Source organism: Microtus pennsylvanicus, chromosome 8 (assembly GCF_037038515.1).
Source record: "Microtus pennsylvanicus isolate mMicPen1 chromosome 8, mMicPen1.hap1, whole genome shotgun sequence".
Classification (NCBI taxonomy): Eukaryota; Metazoa; Chordata; class Mammalia; order Rodentia; family Cricetidae; genus Microtus; species Microtus pennsylvanicus.
In genome coordinates this window covers 92940042-92956513 of record NC_134586.1, presented here as the reverse complement: position 1 = coordinate 92956513, position 16472 = coordinate 92940042, and the positions used below count along the sequence as shown (strand labels likewise).

Here is a 16472-nt window from a genome sequence, read left to right as displayed (position 1 = left end):
ATGAGCTACATGGCAGTTCACAGATGAACAGAAATGGGTTAAGTTATAAGAGCTAGTTAGAAACAACCCTAAACTAAGGTCAACCTTTCATAATTAATCGGAAGTCTCCATGTCATTATTTGGGAGCTGGCTGGCAGGACAGAGAAAGACTTACTACACACACCTTCATACAATACTCATTAACTCTGTGAGCTATATAATATAGCACTGATCTTCATACAACTGATCTTCAAGGCTTGAGGAGGTTGACTACTGGACCATCTTGAGCCTTGAACACAGGACTATTCATCCTCCAGCCTACGACAGCTGGCCAAGCCACTGGCTATACTACGATCTCTCACACAACATGCCACCATTTCCAATTTTCTGAGCTATAGCTTCTGATTCAGTTAACTGTGTTCCAACCAGAAAAGGCAAAAATAAAATAAAGTACTCGACAGTAATAACAGAATATGCAAACCCATCAGTATGAGGAAGAAAGCACTTAAGAGCACCCGCTTGCTACTTATATACGCCTTTATTCATGACTGTTAGAAATGCTGAGAACAGGTAACTTCTACATGTTCCTCTTCAGGGTCCGACAGCCTCTCATTCCAGGGGCAGGGTCATGGGAAACTGTACTCACACCCACTGCCTCACTGCGCTGAGGGCAGTGCTGAAAGTTCTGAAGGCCTGGTGAGTCCCCTGCACAGCCAGAAGGAGTGACCCAGCTTCGACTTCATATCCGGCCTCCTGCAGGTGTCTAGCCAGTTCCTCTGCATCCCAGCGTCCTTGCTGCTTGGTGGCCACAAGATGACCAACAATACGTGGATAGAAGGGTGTGGAGACACATTTCACCAACAGCCTGGCATCCACAAGCAAATCAAGCAGCTCCTGGTCACAATTGGAGTCATCCACCTTCAAGAAATAAGAAACCCGTGAGTGGATATTTGCAGCCTTATCTCCCACAATTCCCTGTGCTCTCCACAAGGTGGTCACATGCAGTCTGCTGGCTTTCCGCATTATGCACATCCAGCTGAAGGTGACCTATGCCAAACAGTGCAGGGGGGAAGTGAGCACCTTGAAGGTCAGAGATGGACAGACACAGCTTCCTTTTAACACAAGCAGACAATGCATCAGACCCTTGCTCGAGCCCTGACTATTCCAACAATCATATATTGAACCATGCATCATGTTTAATGCTGCAGAAGCAGCACTTCAAGGAGCCCCTTCCAGTTCAGCCTGGGAAGTCAGCACTTTCATGTCTCAGTTTCACACGTACGGAAATTAACGTGCAAGAAATGTTTGCTTAACATTGCAGTAAGTTGTAGAGCCACAGTCTGCACCTTTAAAGTCCAAGCGAGCCTAACAACCACATTTACCATTTTCTTTGTCTTTTCATCTATGTTCTTTAACCCCAATTCTCTCTTGAATGCAGAGCCACATGAAGACAAATCTTGTCAGGGTAAGAAAGCCTGTCTTCCTGCTCTGGTGAGAGTGAGCAGAAAGACACTGAGGGGCAGTGGCTGATACTCTTCTCACTGAAGCCGTGGGAGGCGCAGGTCGCATCTTCCATGTCTACACATGACTCTCCATGGCTTTGTTGCTTTATTTACATTTTTACTGTTTTGGATTATCATTCCTTCTTGCAAAGAACTGAGTCAACATGGATAGCATATCGGAAATCATTACTGCCCTCTGGCAACATGAGACCATTGCATGGCTGGTTCTATCTGCTGTCATGGCAGGTTTTAACTGTGGTTGTATGGACCTCAAAAATTATGTGGCATTTCAAAGTCAATTAATTAACTAAATAATTAATTAGATCAACTCTATCATAAAACTCTACACAGTGTACTTCTTCCTACCTGTTTGTTATGGAGAAGAGCAGGTACTGAGGAGGAAGACACTATCTACTGGCGCACACTGAGAGAAGCATAGATAATAAAATTTGCTGGCTTTATCAACAATGCATCAGGATTGTTCATAGCCCGACATAAACATCAGCTCCAGCACAACTTTCTTGTGACCTTTTCTAAAGCTGTTAGCCAGGCTCATCCTTCCTCCCTTCAAGCCCCCTACACACCTGACACACACCTCTTCCTGCTATGCTGGGGTGACCTTTCTGGTTCCCCACTGCAGGGGATGGTGGAGGGATGGAGGGTACATGGGTTTTATAGTTTTTCTATTTTACTACCCAGTGCAGTTCACATCGGTTAAATAGCCAAGCGAGCTGACTTCAGTAAATGCTGTCACAGTTTTATAAACTGTACAAATATGTGATAAAGATCTATTTTGGCAGCAAATCGATCTCCGATCCCAAGGGCATTGGATGCTGCTATCCTGGCATCTCTAAGCCCTCAGAGCTCTTTCTCCAGCTCCTCATTTCACACACTTGTTTTGAGGCAGAATCTCACATGTAACTCAAACTGGCCTAAAACTGGAATTCACAGCAACCCTCTTATCTCAGGTTCTGGAGCGCTGGGGTTACAGGTACAAACCACACTTGGCTTGGGCTTTCCAAATTCATGCACAGATACCTTTCACCTAGTAAAATATCTAGTTTATCTCTATTGGGCTTTGGGCTTTTATTGCTTGGAAATACTATACAGGAGACGTAACTGGTGTAAGAGCCAGGTTCTCTTGCCCTATGAGGGCTCCCACCATGGCCTGATAGGGTGCCCATGTGTCTGTAAGCTCTGTGGTTTCTCTAACTCAGCACACCCTGCGCAAGCCCACCTCTGCTTTTCACACTTGTAAAGCATGAATCTTCATCCCATGGAGCTCCTGCTCCCCACCACATGTACAGTTGCAGAGACATGCTCTCGGCATCCACAGGACTCTGCTATGGTAGCTGTATCCTCACATAACGATGAACACTGTGTGGGCGCCTCGTGATGGGGACTGTCTCAGCAGCTCAGCTCTGAGTATGTCTGTTCTTGGTTTCCTTCTAGAACAGCAGCCTCTCCAGGGTGGAGACTCCATAGCTTGTGTCTACTCAGGCAGTCCCCATGATCGGAGCGGCCGGCCACAGGACGGTCGCACCCCAGGATTTGTGGAATGAGGATGTGAATGGATGGATCATCCACAGGCCGAGGTCTTACTGTTTCACTCCACATGGTTATCTGTGTGGAGTGCAAGCACATGCCCTAGGGGCTACTTCACATGTCATTTTCCGGTTTACCCTTCAACATAAAGGCTCTACCATAGCCTCCAGGAGACAGCCGCATGCCAGCAGGCCCTGTCCAATGTCTGATAGAGCTCCTGGATGAAAGGTTGAGTCTAGGCCTGCCGAGTGAGAAGTCCTAGGTAAGTGTTCAAGGCTGAAGTCTAGATAGGTTCAGCTGAAGGGAGAGCTCCTCTGGCACAGCTGGTCCCTGCCACTGCTTGTCCGGACCTGATATCCATCACACGTGCTTCTGGTGAGTGGGGTTCTGCCTTCCCGGGAGCTGCAGCGACCAGCAGGGAGAGAGCAGGAGGAGCAGAGGCCTGTTGGCGTTCAGTGTTCCTTGCTGAGATGCCCCCAGGAAAAGGAGAGTCAGGACCATGGGCAGAGAGCAGGGAAAGGCTTGGGGGGGGGTGGATTCTGCTCTTGCCTCTCAGGATGGAGTGTGGGGAAAATGGTAGTGACTTCCTCATTTCATCTCCTCCCATGGCCTCCTGCCTGCTCTTAGAAGCACAGAAGGGCTTCAGCATAGTGTTCTGTAAGGAAAATGCTGTGGAGACAATCATTCTGTGCACATCTGGAACATGCAGAGTGAAAAAGTAAACAAAATCTGAGCATGGTGGAGTCTGTAATTCCAGCTGTTGGAAGACAGAAACATTAGACGCTCAAGGCCAGCCTGGGCTACATGGTGAGTTCAAGGCCATATTGAAAAGTAAAAAAGGAGGAGGGGTGATGAGATGGCTCAGTGGGTGACAGCTTGCCTCCCAGACCTGACGACCTCAGTCCCATCCCTGGCTGACTCCCAAAAGTGGTACTGTGACCTCCACACTGTGCTGTGGAGCATGGGTGCCCTCACACACACTTATAGCAAGAGTAACGACAGACACGGTTTTTGTCTGATCCATTCTAACTACTTTAAAGAGAAACGCTGGCCAGAAAGGAAATGAGCAGCCACAGCATTAGGTCAGCACCTCTCCGCATGCCTGTTGCCTGTTTGTCTTTCATCAGCAGTAGCAGCCAGGCTCTCCTTTCACCCCGCACTGCCCACAACACTCTAGGCACTAACCGCATTGTGTTAACTTGTTAGGCCTCAGAAAGCCTTTGTCTACAATTCTAACTAAAGCTTTAATGATCTGGTCTGTCTACTACCGAGGGCGGTTTCTCTTCCTCTATCTCATGTATCCTCACCACTTATTCTTCTTGAAATTAAAAAGCAAAAGAAAAGCAAGATACTTTGGAAAAGAAAGCAGTCTTCCAAGCTGGTATCATAGAGAGCAAGACGGTGTCCACACTCCCCTTCCAGGAGCTATGAACTGAGACATCTTTTCACAGGGGATCATATGATACAAGTCTTCTCAATAACACTAAGAATTATAAAAATGTTTTTATGGTTTTCACACTTGCTTTTTTAATGGATGCAAAATAGCCTATTGAAAAGATGTCACCATTATTTAACTTCTGCTAGGAATTTTCAGCTGTTTTAAATGGAGATTATTGAAGCACTACACGGGATACATTCTATGCACATATTTTCTTCTTTGCTTTTTCCGTACTATAAATCTCTAGGAGAGATAATATTGGGTCATTATGAGTTGAACTGTGTTGTGTCCCTTTCCTGCATTCTAAACTTGCACAGAGCCCAGTTTCTACCCAATGACTGCACGCAGTTGATGGAGGAAGGTCATTGGTTAATTAATAAAGAAACTGCTTGGCCCTGATAGGTTAGAACATAGGTGGGTGGAGTAAACAGAACAGAATGCTGGGAGGAAGAGGAAGTGAGGTAAGACGCCTCAGACAGACTCATAGCTCTCCTCTCTGGGGCAGATGCAATGAAGCAAGCCGCCAGGTCAGACATGCTGAATCTTTCCTGGTAAGACTGGTGCTACATAGATTATTAGAGATGGGTTAAAGCAAGATATGAGAGTTAGCCATTAAGAGGCTAGAACTAATGGGCCAAGCAGTATTTAAGAGAATACAGTTTCCATGTAATTATTTCGGGGCATAAGCTAACCAGGCAGCCAGGAGCCGGGCTGTGGGAAGATGCCCGCAGCTCCCTCAACACGCAGTGAGTAGGTTTAGTTAGAGACCAGGCCTCGCAAGAGGTGATAAGGGCTAAGGGGTGAGCTGGAGGCACCAGGAAGGGCTTGGCTCCACTATAATTAGTGCCATTTTTAGGACCAAAGCTGAGGACACACAGGAAAGCCGGCAGTTACATGCCTGACAACAGTCACCTCCCGACAGAGAGAGGCCTCAGAAGAAAACAAGCTGGCCATGGCTCTGACTTCAGACTGCTCATCTCCGGAACTGTAAGAAAAGCAGGCTCTGCCGTTGAGGCTGTCCAACATGGGGAACTGTTACGGGTGCCATCACACACACCTGGGTGAGGTGTGTTAATTTGGGAGCTAGGCAATGGTATTTCACGACTTCTTTATTCTGGATTCGTGTATTTACAGAATTAAATTTCCCCCACATATTTCCTATCACCACTCTTGCTGTTGTTAACAGAGGGACTGGGACCTCCACTCATTTAATAGAATTTGTGGTCTCCTTATGACTTATGTGCCAACCCTGGCTTCACTATAATAGACACTTTGTCTTATTGTTTGCAATTTCTATTTTTGCTATATTTGATATACAGAGATTTTTATATTTTTATAGTGTTGGCAAACCAGTTACTATCTTATAATTTCTTTGGTTATTTTAAAATTTAAGTTTTAACTTCTCAAAAAAGTATTTGTGTGTAATTTTCTGACTTTTAAAATATGCTTAATATGGTCTTAAGTTCTCTAGGAATTGACTTTGTCTTTGTATACAGGCTTAGAAAATCACATATCCTTGCTATTAGCTTAGCCGGTGTAGTATGGGCTTGAAGGAAAAAATATTGTTCTGGGTCTCAGTTTGGCTATGATTACAATAAGCATGAGCCAAGTCTGAAGGGTTGGCTCATTTCCCACTAAACAAATGACTTAGGGTGCGAGGCAGTCCTTTGTGGCAGAGATCATTTCCAGTGCTGGGTCTGTTTCTAAATGTCTGTGTAGCCTTGCAGGAGCTCTCTCTCAAGTCTCCATGTCCCATCAAAAAGGCACAGGGTCTGAGGCTGACAGTAAAGCAAACTTCCATGTGCCTAGCACAGTGCCTGGTGTACAGTTCAGCTGAAGCTATAGCAGACAAATGGGAATTAGGAATTTTCTAGAAGTTTCTCTCTTTCATGTGTTCCTGTTGGTGATCAGCTTTGGAGGCTAAATAAAACTCTGTATATCTTGGGAAAGAAATGTATAGCTATAGACAGAGTATTACTGTCTTCCAACCATTATTTCTTTAGTTCGTTGCTCAACAATACATAATGAGCCTTCTCTGAATTCAAGCCTTTGAATTTATAGATCTCCATCAGCTAAGAGTAATTACAGTAAAGAGGGAAGCTGCACTCCAGCAGCGTAATGCGTATGGGGCTTCATCTTGGCGACTTTAGAGATCATTACTAACGTTTCACTGTTTACTTAGGGAGCACATTTGTCTCTTCTTCACATAACACTAACACTACGTAAGTTATTAAAAATATTAACCTACAATTGCAGAAAAAGTGTACACAAGTATGTACTTCAAATGAGAACACTTGCAAGATAATGCCTGTATCCTGTATTTGAACATGACATTCTGATCTCACCTCCTCGGCAGACTGCGAGTTCTATATCTGGAAGAATGTCTAACATGCTTTGGCTAAGCAATAAGGTTTATCTAAAAACATGGGGAGAGGCCCTTTGAGAACTCCAGCCTGCTTGTGGCTGTGAATAGAGCAAAGTGCTAGACTTTGGGCTCCAATTCACTGTTGTTTCTGAATCCCTCTGCCCTAGAGATATGCCATTTAAACAGAGTGATGGATGATATCTTGGTTCATCTTTACATATGTCTTGCAAATGTCTTCAATCTTTACACAGCATTGGAACACATAGTGCTCAGTACGTCTGTCTACAACACAGGTCAACCAGACACTGGTGCGGTTCATAACTGGCTGCATAGAAGTCAAATGGGTTCAAAAATGAGCGAACCAGCTTTCTGGCCCAGGAGGAAGCAGTCAGACTCTGTGATGTGCTCCACAGACTTTATCATCAAGACAGCTGCATGAGAGGAAGAACAAACAAACAAACAAACAAAAAACTGATATTAGGGTCAACCCCAAAGAAGGGCTCTGTAGACACAGAGGAGGTCATGAAGCCCCTCACACATGTGTCCACTATCATACTACAGCAAAACAGAACCGAAAGTGAGAGACAACACCAACAACAATCCCGCATGAAAGGGACTCCTACTGGGAAGAAACTTGGAGAAACTGAGGCATTAGAGGGACAAAGAGAGCTGGGATCCTTGGTTTCAATGGGTTTTACCAACCCATGAAGGCTCTTCTGAGCACTTTTAAGGTTCTCCCTCCAGCTTAGGCACTTGTCACAGGATGGCCTGCCAGGTTCTCGTGCCTTGATGCTGAGATGAAAGGAACACATTGGCTAGACCAGTGAAGTACTGCCATGGGAAGAAGGGCCCCCCTCACTCTGAGTCACTCCCCAGGGCAGGACTAAGGTCCATGTGCACAAGGTAAAGGGTGCAAGTCTTGCTTAAGGCACTCACAATGGCACAGTGCCTAGTGCTAGGGAAGTGGTCTGTCCCCTGCCATGCTTGACCCTAGCCCGGGGGAATAAGAGGCTTACAAAGAAAATCTAGATGGGTGACTCAGTGGCCGCTATGATCCCATCTTTTTCAGCTCTGGCATTACTACACACTTCAGGGTGATTCCACAGTCTCGTTTCTTTGAAGGCACCTTACACAACATGTTTTAAAGCTGCATGGCTTAGCCTGACTTTGAATGTTAGGCCTGGCTGTTCACTGGCTGTGTGACTCAGTGTCTCCCCTGTGAAAACGGAGCAGCACATCCCAGAAGCTTTGTGAATAGTGAAGGGTTGTTGAGGAGATAGGGACTGTTCTTATTGTCATACCTGGCAGCAAGTGGGACTTGAGAGACGCAGGTACTGTGAAAGGAAAGAGGCCCTTGGTAAGGTCAGAAACATGGTTTACTCTTTTACACTAGGGGTCTGGGCTATGGCCTGGGGGACAGAGGGACTGGAAAGCACTAGAGGAGGACATAATAAGTGGTAGGAGCCACCAGGCTTCTGGAATAGTAAACACAGATAATCTCAGTTTACAAGACTAGTAAAATACATTTGCTATCTTTGGGGATTTTGACCTAAACAGATAGAACCTAGAAATCAACTTCAAGCATGCCAAGGAACAGCCTTCATGGTGAGCACTGCACTGTGAGCAAGCTCTCAATCTGACCAAGACTGGTGGAGAAGTCACCCAGCAGACTATCACCAAGGATGATACCAATACCAGCTCAGGAAAGACTGTTTGCTTCCCAGGATAGAAGCTTCTGCCTACTTGAATAAGGTCACATACTGAAGACTAGAGGTGTGCCATTCCAGAAGTGCTTAGAGGAAGAAGTGGGTCCCGCTGTTGAAGGGAAAGCTGTAGCCAGCACCAGCACTTAAGCGTCTTCACTGTAACTGCGAGCACCTATAAAGCTGTCAGCAGCTGATAATGAACAGCGAAATAATACATGCTACCAGCAAACAAGTGCAGGGCTTTCTCCTTTCATAGCTGTGCACTGTGTGGACCAATTGCTGTCAGAGGATCCCTTTGCCAGATGTTATTTTTTTAATGTCAACAGGAACTCCTATCAACAACCAATAAGGGGAAAACTAAAGTTATTGATGAACCTTAGCCCTTACTAATGGACAGAACCAAAGAGAAGCAGCAGAGGTTTCTAGTTCCCACTCAGCAGCCAGGGATGAAATCAGCAGGCCAGGGCACACAGTATCGCCTGCTGATGCTCTTTTCTGAGGGATGTGTGAGATGACCCTTTCTCAGGGTTGAAGAACAATGACAGACCATGGTAACTGCATATTCGTTTATCCAGATCTCTTGAAATGACAAAATTACTGAGATGAAGAGCAGATAATGTTGCCAAAGTTTCTCCAGCTCCAGAGGGCAGAGTGAAGGCCTGTGGCAGAGAGACACCATGGTTCATGACTGCACTTCTCACAGGAGACCCACCTGCCACAGGTTCCACACACAGAGAAGTGGGGAGTTCTAGTGAAAGATGAAGAAAGGCCAATAGGCCATGTCAGCGCTTACAATCGTGGTCGTGATTACTGTAGTTATATCACATTTTACCTTGGGAAAGATGGGTGACAAGGATCGGAGGCCTTATTATACATTTTTTACAACTGAATATAAGAGTATGCAGAACATGTAGCATGTTGAGGATGCCCAGACATGTACACTTTGGTGATGTAAATTTAAGCGAACAGTAGGCTGCCCTAATATACCCGCACCTTAAGGTAGACTCTTATGACCGAATTTCTAAACGCGAGTGTCTCCACATAGCAAGTGAGACAATTTAGACGTGTGGCTTTCAGTCTCAAGCCTGATGGGCACCGCTGGCTGGTCCCAGCTTCGTGGCCCCAAGAAAACTCCCCATAGCGTACAGAGCAGTTGTGAACTCGGAGTCTTAGCACGAAATGGCACCTCACAAGCTCTGAGGACCTTCTTACGGAGGAGGCCCACTAGTGCCATTTAGTTCTCATTTACTTTCTGATTTTGATAGTTGACGGAGGAGGATGTGATGGAGAATCACGGTCGGACTGATTTGGTTCAGTCCTATCTTCCTGGGTTTACAAGAAAAAAAAAAACAGCCTCAGAAAAAACTCATTATAATTCTCAATTTTAGTGAAGATACAAGAAATATTCCCACCAGCAAGGAGATGGGAGGCTAGCAAGAGATCAACCCTCAAGTACTTCAGTCAGGCAGCCCAAAGGTCCTGCCGGCATCAGTGACAAAGGGCAGCCATTCCAAAGTCTCTGCAGACAGTCTTATACTACTTCAAGAATAAAACTGATCAAAAGCAACGGATCTTCAATGACTGTTGTCAGATCCAATGTATGTAACATTTGGGTACTTTGCATTAATAAAACATTTTATCAACACCATCTTTTCTTCTATTTCTTAGCTGTCTTCTGCAGCCAGCACAGACCTCTGTTCTACAACTCCCTTCTCTCTGCTCCCCAGAAGACATCTTGTTAACAGGGAGACAGCAGACAGTAAAATGATAGAGTCCACTTGCATCTGTGTGTGTACATGAACGTGAACACAATGCTCACGTGAAACAAGGATGTCTGTAGAGAAGGCTTTGGGGAAGGATCATTTGATGAGAATTTGCTACAACACATCCCTGAGCTATTTAACTGAAGACTGCACATCTTAAGAGGAAGAGAGAGATCGCTGCTTTCCTCAGTCATCACAAGACAGCCAGCCTTGTGGGAGGAATCTCCAAAGGTGACTTAAGCATGCTTGTCTTCAAGGTCAAACGCTGCTTCTGCTGAGGCTCAGGTTCCAGAGGACCACAGTTCTGGACTTCAGATGTTGGCAGTGTGTGCTGCTGGGAAATGTTTCTGTCTGTGAGCAGCTACCACACACAACCCAGGAGATGGAAGCCAGCCTCAAGCAGATCAAATTTTTCCAGACCCAAATCCCAAGCAGCAAGGCACCCGGGCCACTGGTTCATGCTACTGAGATGCTGTTTGCTGTTTCTCTGTAAAGATGTTTGTCACATGTGTCTGTGTTCTCAGCAATCATCTAGAGTCTGGATCATGGGAGAGGCTCAGGAACTGCCTATGAATCCAAGCATACACTGCCTGGATAGAAGAGAGGCACCTGCTATAGTCAAAGAATACTATCTATAAAGCAGCTGGAAATTGATCATGGTTATTGTTAATGAGGATAAATGCACTCATTTACTTTTTTAAACAAGAGCAGTAGTAAATCAGCTGGGCATACCTTAGTGACAGCTGAGATTTGCTGCAGGGCCATGGCCTGTAGACTCTCATCTCCACTCTCCAACAGAAGCTTCAGGGACGGGAGCAGCAGGGACTGGTCCAACAGCAGCAGACACAGCTCCTTCACATCCTGAAATCACGGAGGAGGTGAGTTCCACTCAGGGAAACAGGTGCAACCCTGTGCTGCGTCTTCTGGATGCACCTTCACACGGCTCTTATTGTGTGTATTTGGATACATATATGTGGTTATGTTTGTGCATATATGTGTATATGCGTGTATATGTATGTGTTTATATTTGTGTATTCATTGTGGGTTTATATTTGTATATGTATGTGTGTATATGTGTGTTTATATTTGTTTCTATGTATGTGTCTATATGTATTGTTATATTTGTACATATATGTATCTATGTATTTGTGCTTATATTGTGTATGTATATGTGTGTGTTTATGGTTATATGTATATGGATGTGTATATGTGTGTACGTGTGTGTGTGTGTGTGTGTGTGTGCGTGTGCGTGCATGTTTGTGTGACAGAGCTGCTGTCCATGTCATTCCCTTCCTGGTAAGCTGTGGCCATCTTTCCAGGTCTATCTGTGTATAATATCGCTTTGAGTGGCAGGATACACTCACTATCTATTGCAGCACGGATCTAGTGCTACAATTTATTCTAATTCTCAAAGCCCTGTTTTCCCTATAAATAAAATTGAGCCAACTGTATTTGTTTTGCAGTTTTTGCTGTGTACCTGAGAATTAATGTAAATGCACAGCGCTAAGCACACAGCAGAGACTTCATGGCAGCTGTCACCACTAATGAAGCCGACATCTAGTTCTTATCTACTGAGATGAAGGACATCGGCATAGACAATGTTTTAAAAATATGTTCAAAATTCTAATGCTAAAGTAAATGGAATTCTTGATATATTTAAGATATTCCATCATCATGAAAACTACCTGTGGTTCAAAAGAGTGAACAAGTGTAGACCTGGATTTCATTCTTAGTTTTTAATTCTATTTGCTGAACCTGTCCCCAGAGAAAAGAACTCTGAATAAGATAACAGAAGATAATCCTTTACAACGAAGAGACAGAAAACACACAACTGTTTTGACTGCTGGCTACTTGAAATGTCCTGACTGTATCTATGACATAAAGAACTAAACACTAGACCAAAGAGAAACAACGGTGTGGCCCATTATACTAAAGCAAGCCTACTTTGGAAAAAGAATGAAGGGTCACAGCCCTGCATGCGCTACTCCACCACAGCAGAGCAGAGAACATTCCAAACCTAGGGCACTCTCAGTATCTCTGCCCAGCATTCCAGGATGGGAAGGCAATGATGATCAACTGAATGAGACAGTTTTCAAACTGGTGAGCTGCCTGAAGTTGAGCAGTGAGCTCCAGGGTTTCTGCTTCCATGAACTGCCACCCACTGGGGCGGGCTTTTAGGGATACAGCTGGCCCAGAGTAGTTTCTGCTCCTGGAGGTGACCCCTCACTCTCACTCCAGTAGCACCCCAGTAAAACTCACTGGTTTACCTAGGTCAATGTCAGTGGTATCATTGGTCTGCTGTTGGCTCCCTATCTGGCTAAGTACACACTGGTTCACATCTCCCCAAGAATAGCGACATACAATTGATGTGGGATGTCCTTTTGTATATGTGGTGCTTTTTCATGAAAAAAAAAAAACAAACCTATTTTGGCCAATAGCTTAGCACAGTAAAGCCAGGCAGGAAATCTGAACAGAGATATATAGAGTAAGCGGAGTGAGGAGATGCCATGTAGGTGGTGAAGGAAACAGATGCCACCAGAACCTTTAAACGGTAGGCCACAGCCTCATGGCAATATACAGATTAATAGAAATTGGTTAAGATGTAAGGGTTAGCTAGGAATATGCCTGAGCCATTGGCCAAGTAGGGTTGCAATTAATATAGTTTCTGTGTGATTATTTGGGTCTGAGTGGCTGGGACATGAGCAGTCTCCACCTATACACAATGACAGGCACCTCCGACTGGCCGAGCTCAGCCTCCATTCTACATCTCACTGTACTCTTCTTTACCTTCTCTCCTGCAGTTCTCTATTCGCCTATATGCCCCCCTGTGAGGGTGCACAATGCTTCGTCTGCTCTAAAGGGACATTGAACATTTATAAATGAGTCTCTCTTGGCATTCATGTCTGCTGTTTACTCAATAAGCTATCACTAATTGACATAGAGCCTCATTGTTTCATGTTTACACTAAACACTTTATTGACTGTAGCTCTAAATGACAATTTTTAATAAAAAGCACAGACACCATCTGAGAAGACAATTAATAGATAGTGTCAGCTTCTTTCTATTGCTGTGATAAAACCATAAGCAAAGGCGACTATGGGAATAGTTTATTTCATCCTAACGCTTACAGTCCACCACAAAGGGGCGCTGGAGCCAGGAACTGAAGCGGAGACCATGGAGGAGCGCAGTCTGCTGGCTTGCTCAGCCTGCTTTCTTTTACCACCCAGGACCACCTGCTCAGGAATGGCACCCTCTCATCAATCATTAATCAAGAAAACGAAAACGCCCCTCAGACTTGCCTATAGGCAATCTGACAGGTTTTCTCATTTAAGGTTTCTCTTCCCAGATGACTACCTTGTGATAAAAATCTAAGCAGGGTAGATAGCACATGGCCCAGGCAAGGACTGTGAGGACACAGGATGCCAGTTTATGTGACCCACTTAGGAATGTACAGTCTCTTAGCTAATCTTCTCCAGGGCTTGTACTGCAAGAGATGAATTAAGAGACTTACACAGGGAACTACAAGAAGACCAAGCAGCAGAGAGAGTGTCACAAAACCTCTGAAGCTGACAACTTCACAGTTCAGACAGTCAGGACACGACATCATAAGAAAGATAGGCCTTGAAAGGGGACACATAAGCAGGCCCAAGCTCAGGGACAAGCCTTGGCCTGGTGTTGCCAGGGAAGTCACACTCTTTTGGCCTTTATACAACCTGCAGGGACTCAGCAGATCAGTGTCAACAGGTGTTTTAGAGCCTGAGAGGGACTGTGTGCAGGTGTGTGTTGCTCACACATGCAGAGGAGCTGTCTGCTCCCTCTGTTGTAGGTTCTGACGTGTCACACAAGTGAAGGCTGTGCTGGGCATGGGGCTACCCATGGACTCCTGGTCTTCAGAGCTGCTCAAGAAAGGCTGGGCCTAGACCTGACTTCTGACTGCAAAATCTGCCTCCATCTATCACCTCCACCCAGAGGCTCAGGGATTCTGACCTGAAACACCTGCTTGCTATGTTTGCCAGGCGTTAGTACACACCATGTCATTTGGTTTGTTCCAAAACCCTTTAAAGAAGGCATTTTAGCCCTGTTAATGAGAGGAGGTTGAGGAAGAAGCAGGTAAAAGGGAAATAGTTTGGATGTCATGGGAGAGTTTAAACCAAGCTCCCAGCACCGTCAAAAGTGCTCAGCTGTGAGGAAGGATGACCACTCTTGAGGTTCCCAAGCTGGGCTTAGCCAGGCTCATCTGGGTGACCTGCTTCCACACAGCAGCCTGCAGCCTCTGGGACCCTAATTCCTGGCGGGCTACTGACAGAAAGCGTGGACTTAGAGCTGTCCATCCAGGAATGCCATGATCTTGTTTACATTTCTTATCCCACATGCCCTCAGCTCTTGAGGAGACTTTTATATTGCCACGGATACAGGCTGAGAAGCACCGGCCACAGCTTGCAAAATCACAGGATGAACAACTTTGGAAAAGCAATGATTTACATTTGCTGGTAATTTTCCACAAGAAAAACCATCATGGCTGTATGGAAGCAGGTAGAAGGAGGAACAGCGTGAACTCACACACACACAAAAGTGCTCTGATAAGTCATGGAGGAGAGAAAAAACTGTAATCATGAGGCTTGTAGGTGATGAGAAACAGGGACAAGGGAAGAGGTGGGGCCACCTCAGGGCCCTGTCACAACTGGGCACACACGTCATTAGCCGTGGGCAGAATAAAAGTAACTGAGGAGTAGGTAATCTTAGCACCATGGTGAAGAAAATTATTATGGAGCTCTGAGATTAAGCTGAGCAACTTTGAAATGTAAAATAAATTCAAGACATTTTTATTTTGTAATAATTACGTTCTCTCCCTAGTAACACTTTAACTTTTTATTGAGCACATTTAACAATAAAAATAATGCTTATCATTTACTAATCTCCTGTAATCATGACATGCAAGGAACATTTTTATATGCATGCCCAACATGAGGAAGGAGGCTGAGCTTAAGAAGCAGTCAGTGGCAACAGCACTCATTCAGTAGCTACTTTTCTCTCCAGCAAGTTAGACAGAGACTGTCGCAACCTACTCTGAAGCAGCAATTAATCCACTCCCTTCCCACCTCAAGGAGAAGTCTGGATCTATGAGTGGTGGCGTGGTGGTTAGGAGCCCACGGGGAGGTTCAGCCCCACCTTGGAGCTAGAGCCACAGTGGTGGAGACAGAACTGCTAGGCAGTAACTCGAGAGCCTACGCAGACGTTTCTAAGCAACATTCAATTCAACAGAACAGCTATGGGTCAGTCTTGACATTTGGTCCTGATTGGTCAGAGCTCCACCTTAGCTCATATGAAGAGGGCCATGGTACACAGCTCCAAACACACACTCCACTACACTGTTTTAGCTGCTGGTACTTTAAGTATTTTATAGAATTCCTCTGTCGTTCCAGTGGTTGGAAGAGTTCTTTAAACAAATAAGCCTTTAAAAATTCAACAAAAACACTTTCTCAGTTCCAAATTTGGAAAACAACATTAAATGTTCATTCATGTAAGAGTGGTTTTCTTGAGTGATCACAATGAGGATTTATAGGCCCAGATTTATAATTTTGCTTTCAAGTTTATGTCTTACCTGGCAGAAACTCAAAACCAATTAATTCATTTAATGCCATTATCCAAATGCTTAAATTTAAGAATATGAGTTGCCCCGACAGTATACTGCTGAGTGGACATAGAGCAGGCTACTATAACAGAAAACACCAAAGTTTCCATGGTGCACGTATTACGAATACTCCAATGACACTTAAGTCATTGGGACAAAGGAGGTGGCCGAGTCTCTGCTGTCTCTGCTACAGAGAGAACTGCTGTGACTATCCCATGTTCTTATAATGACACAATGACGTATGCAAAGATCAGAGTGCTTGCTCGGTTACAGGGTACAACCGGCCTGGTTCAGACAGACAGCACCTGAGTCACTGAGTTCCCTCAGAACGTCTGCCAGGATGGGCCATAAAAAGGCCTCCTGAGGGAACTGCACTGGGATATGCCCTGGAACTCAGAGCACTGGCAAGAAAAAACACCTTCCAGGCATCCTTGCAGCCTGCTCTTCCTCATGAGATCTATTACAAATTATTGGCTTTTACTAGAATTGCCTAAGCTAAGTGTTCTGGTACAGCTACAACTGCCTAGAACAGAGGGCGCTGA

The 16472-nt window shown here is 45.0% G+C and overlaps 1 protein-coding gene across 1 annotated transcript in view; it reads right to left on the bottom strand.

Annotated features, from left to right (window-relative positions):
- Positions 1-498: 498 nt before the first annotated feature.
- Positions 499-16472, bottom strand: part of Nbas (NBAS subunit of NRZ tethering complex) — a 327757-nt gene continuing 311783 nt past the window's right edge. Inside the window, exons 51-52 of the mRNA XM_075984028.1 lie at positions 11031-11159; positions 499-897 (exon numbers count right to left, since the gene is read on the bottom strand). Coding sequence (XP_075840143.1) covers positions 622-897; positions 11031-11159 — 405 coding nt within the window. The 3' untranslated portion in view covers positions 499-621. The remainder of the gene's footprint in view (positions 898-11030; positions 11160-16472) is intronic.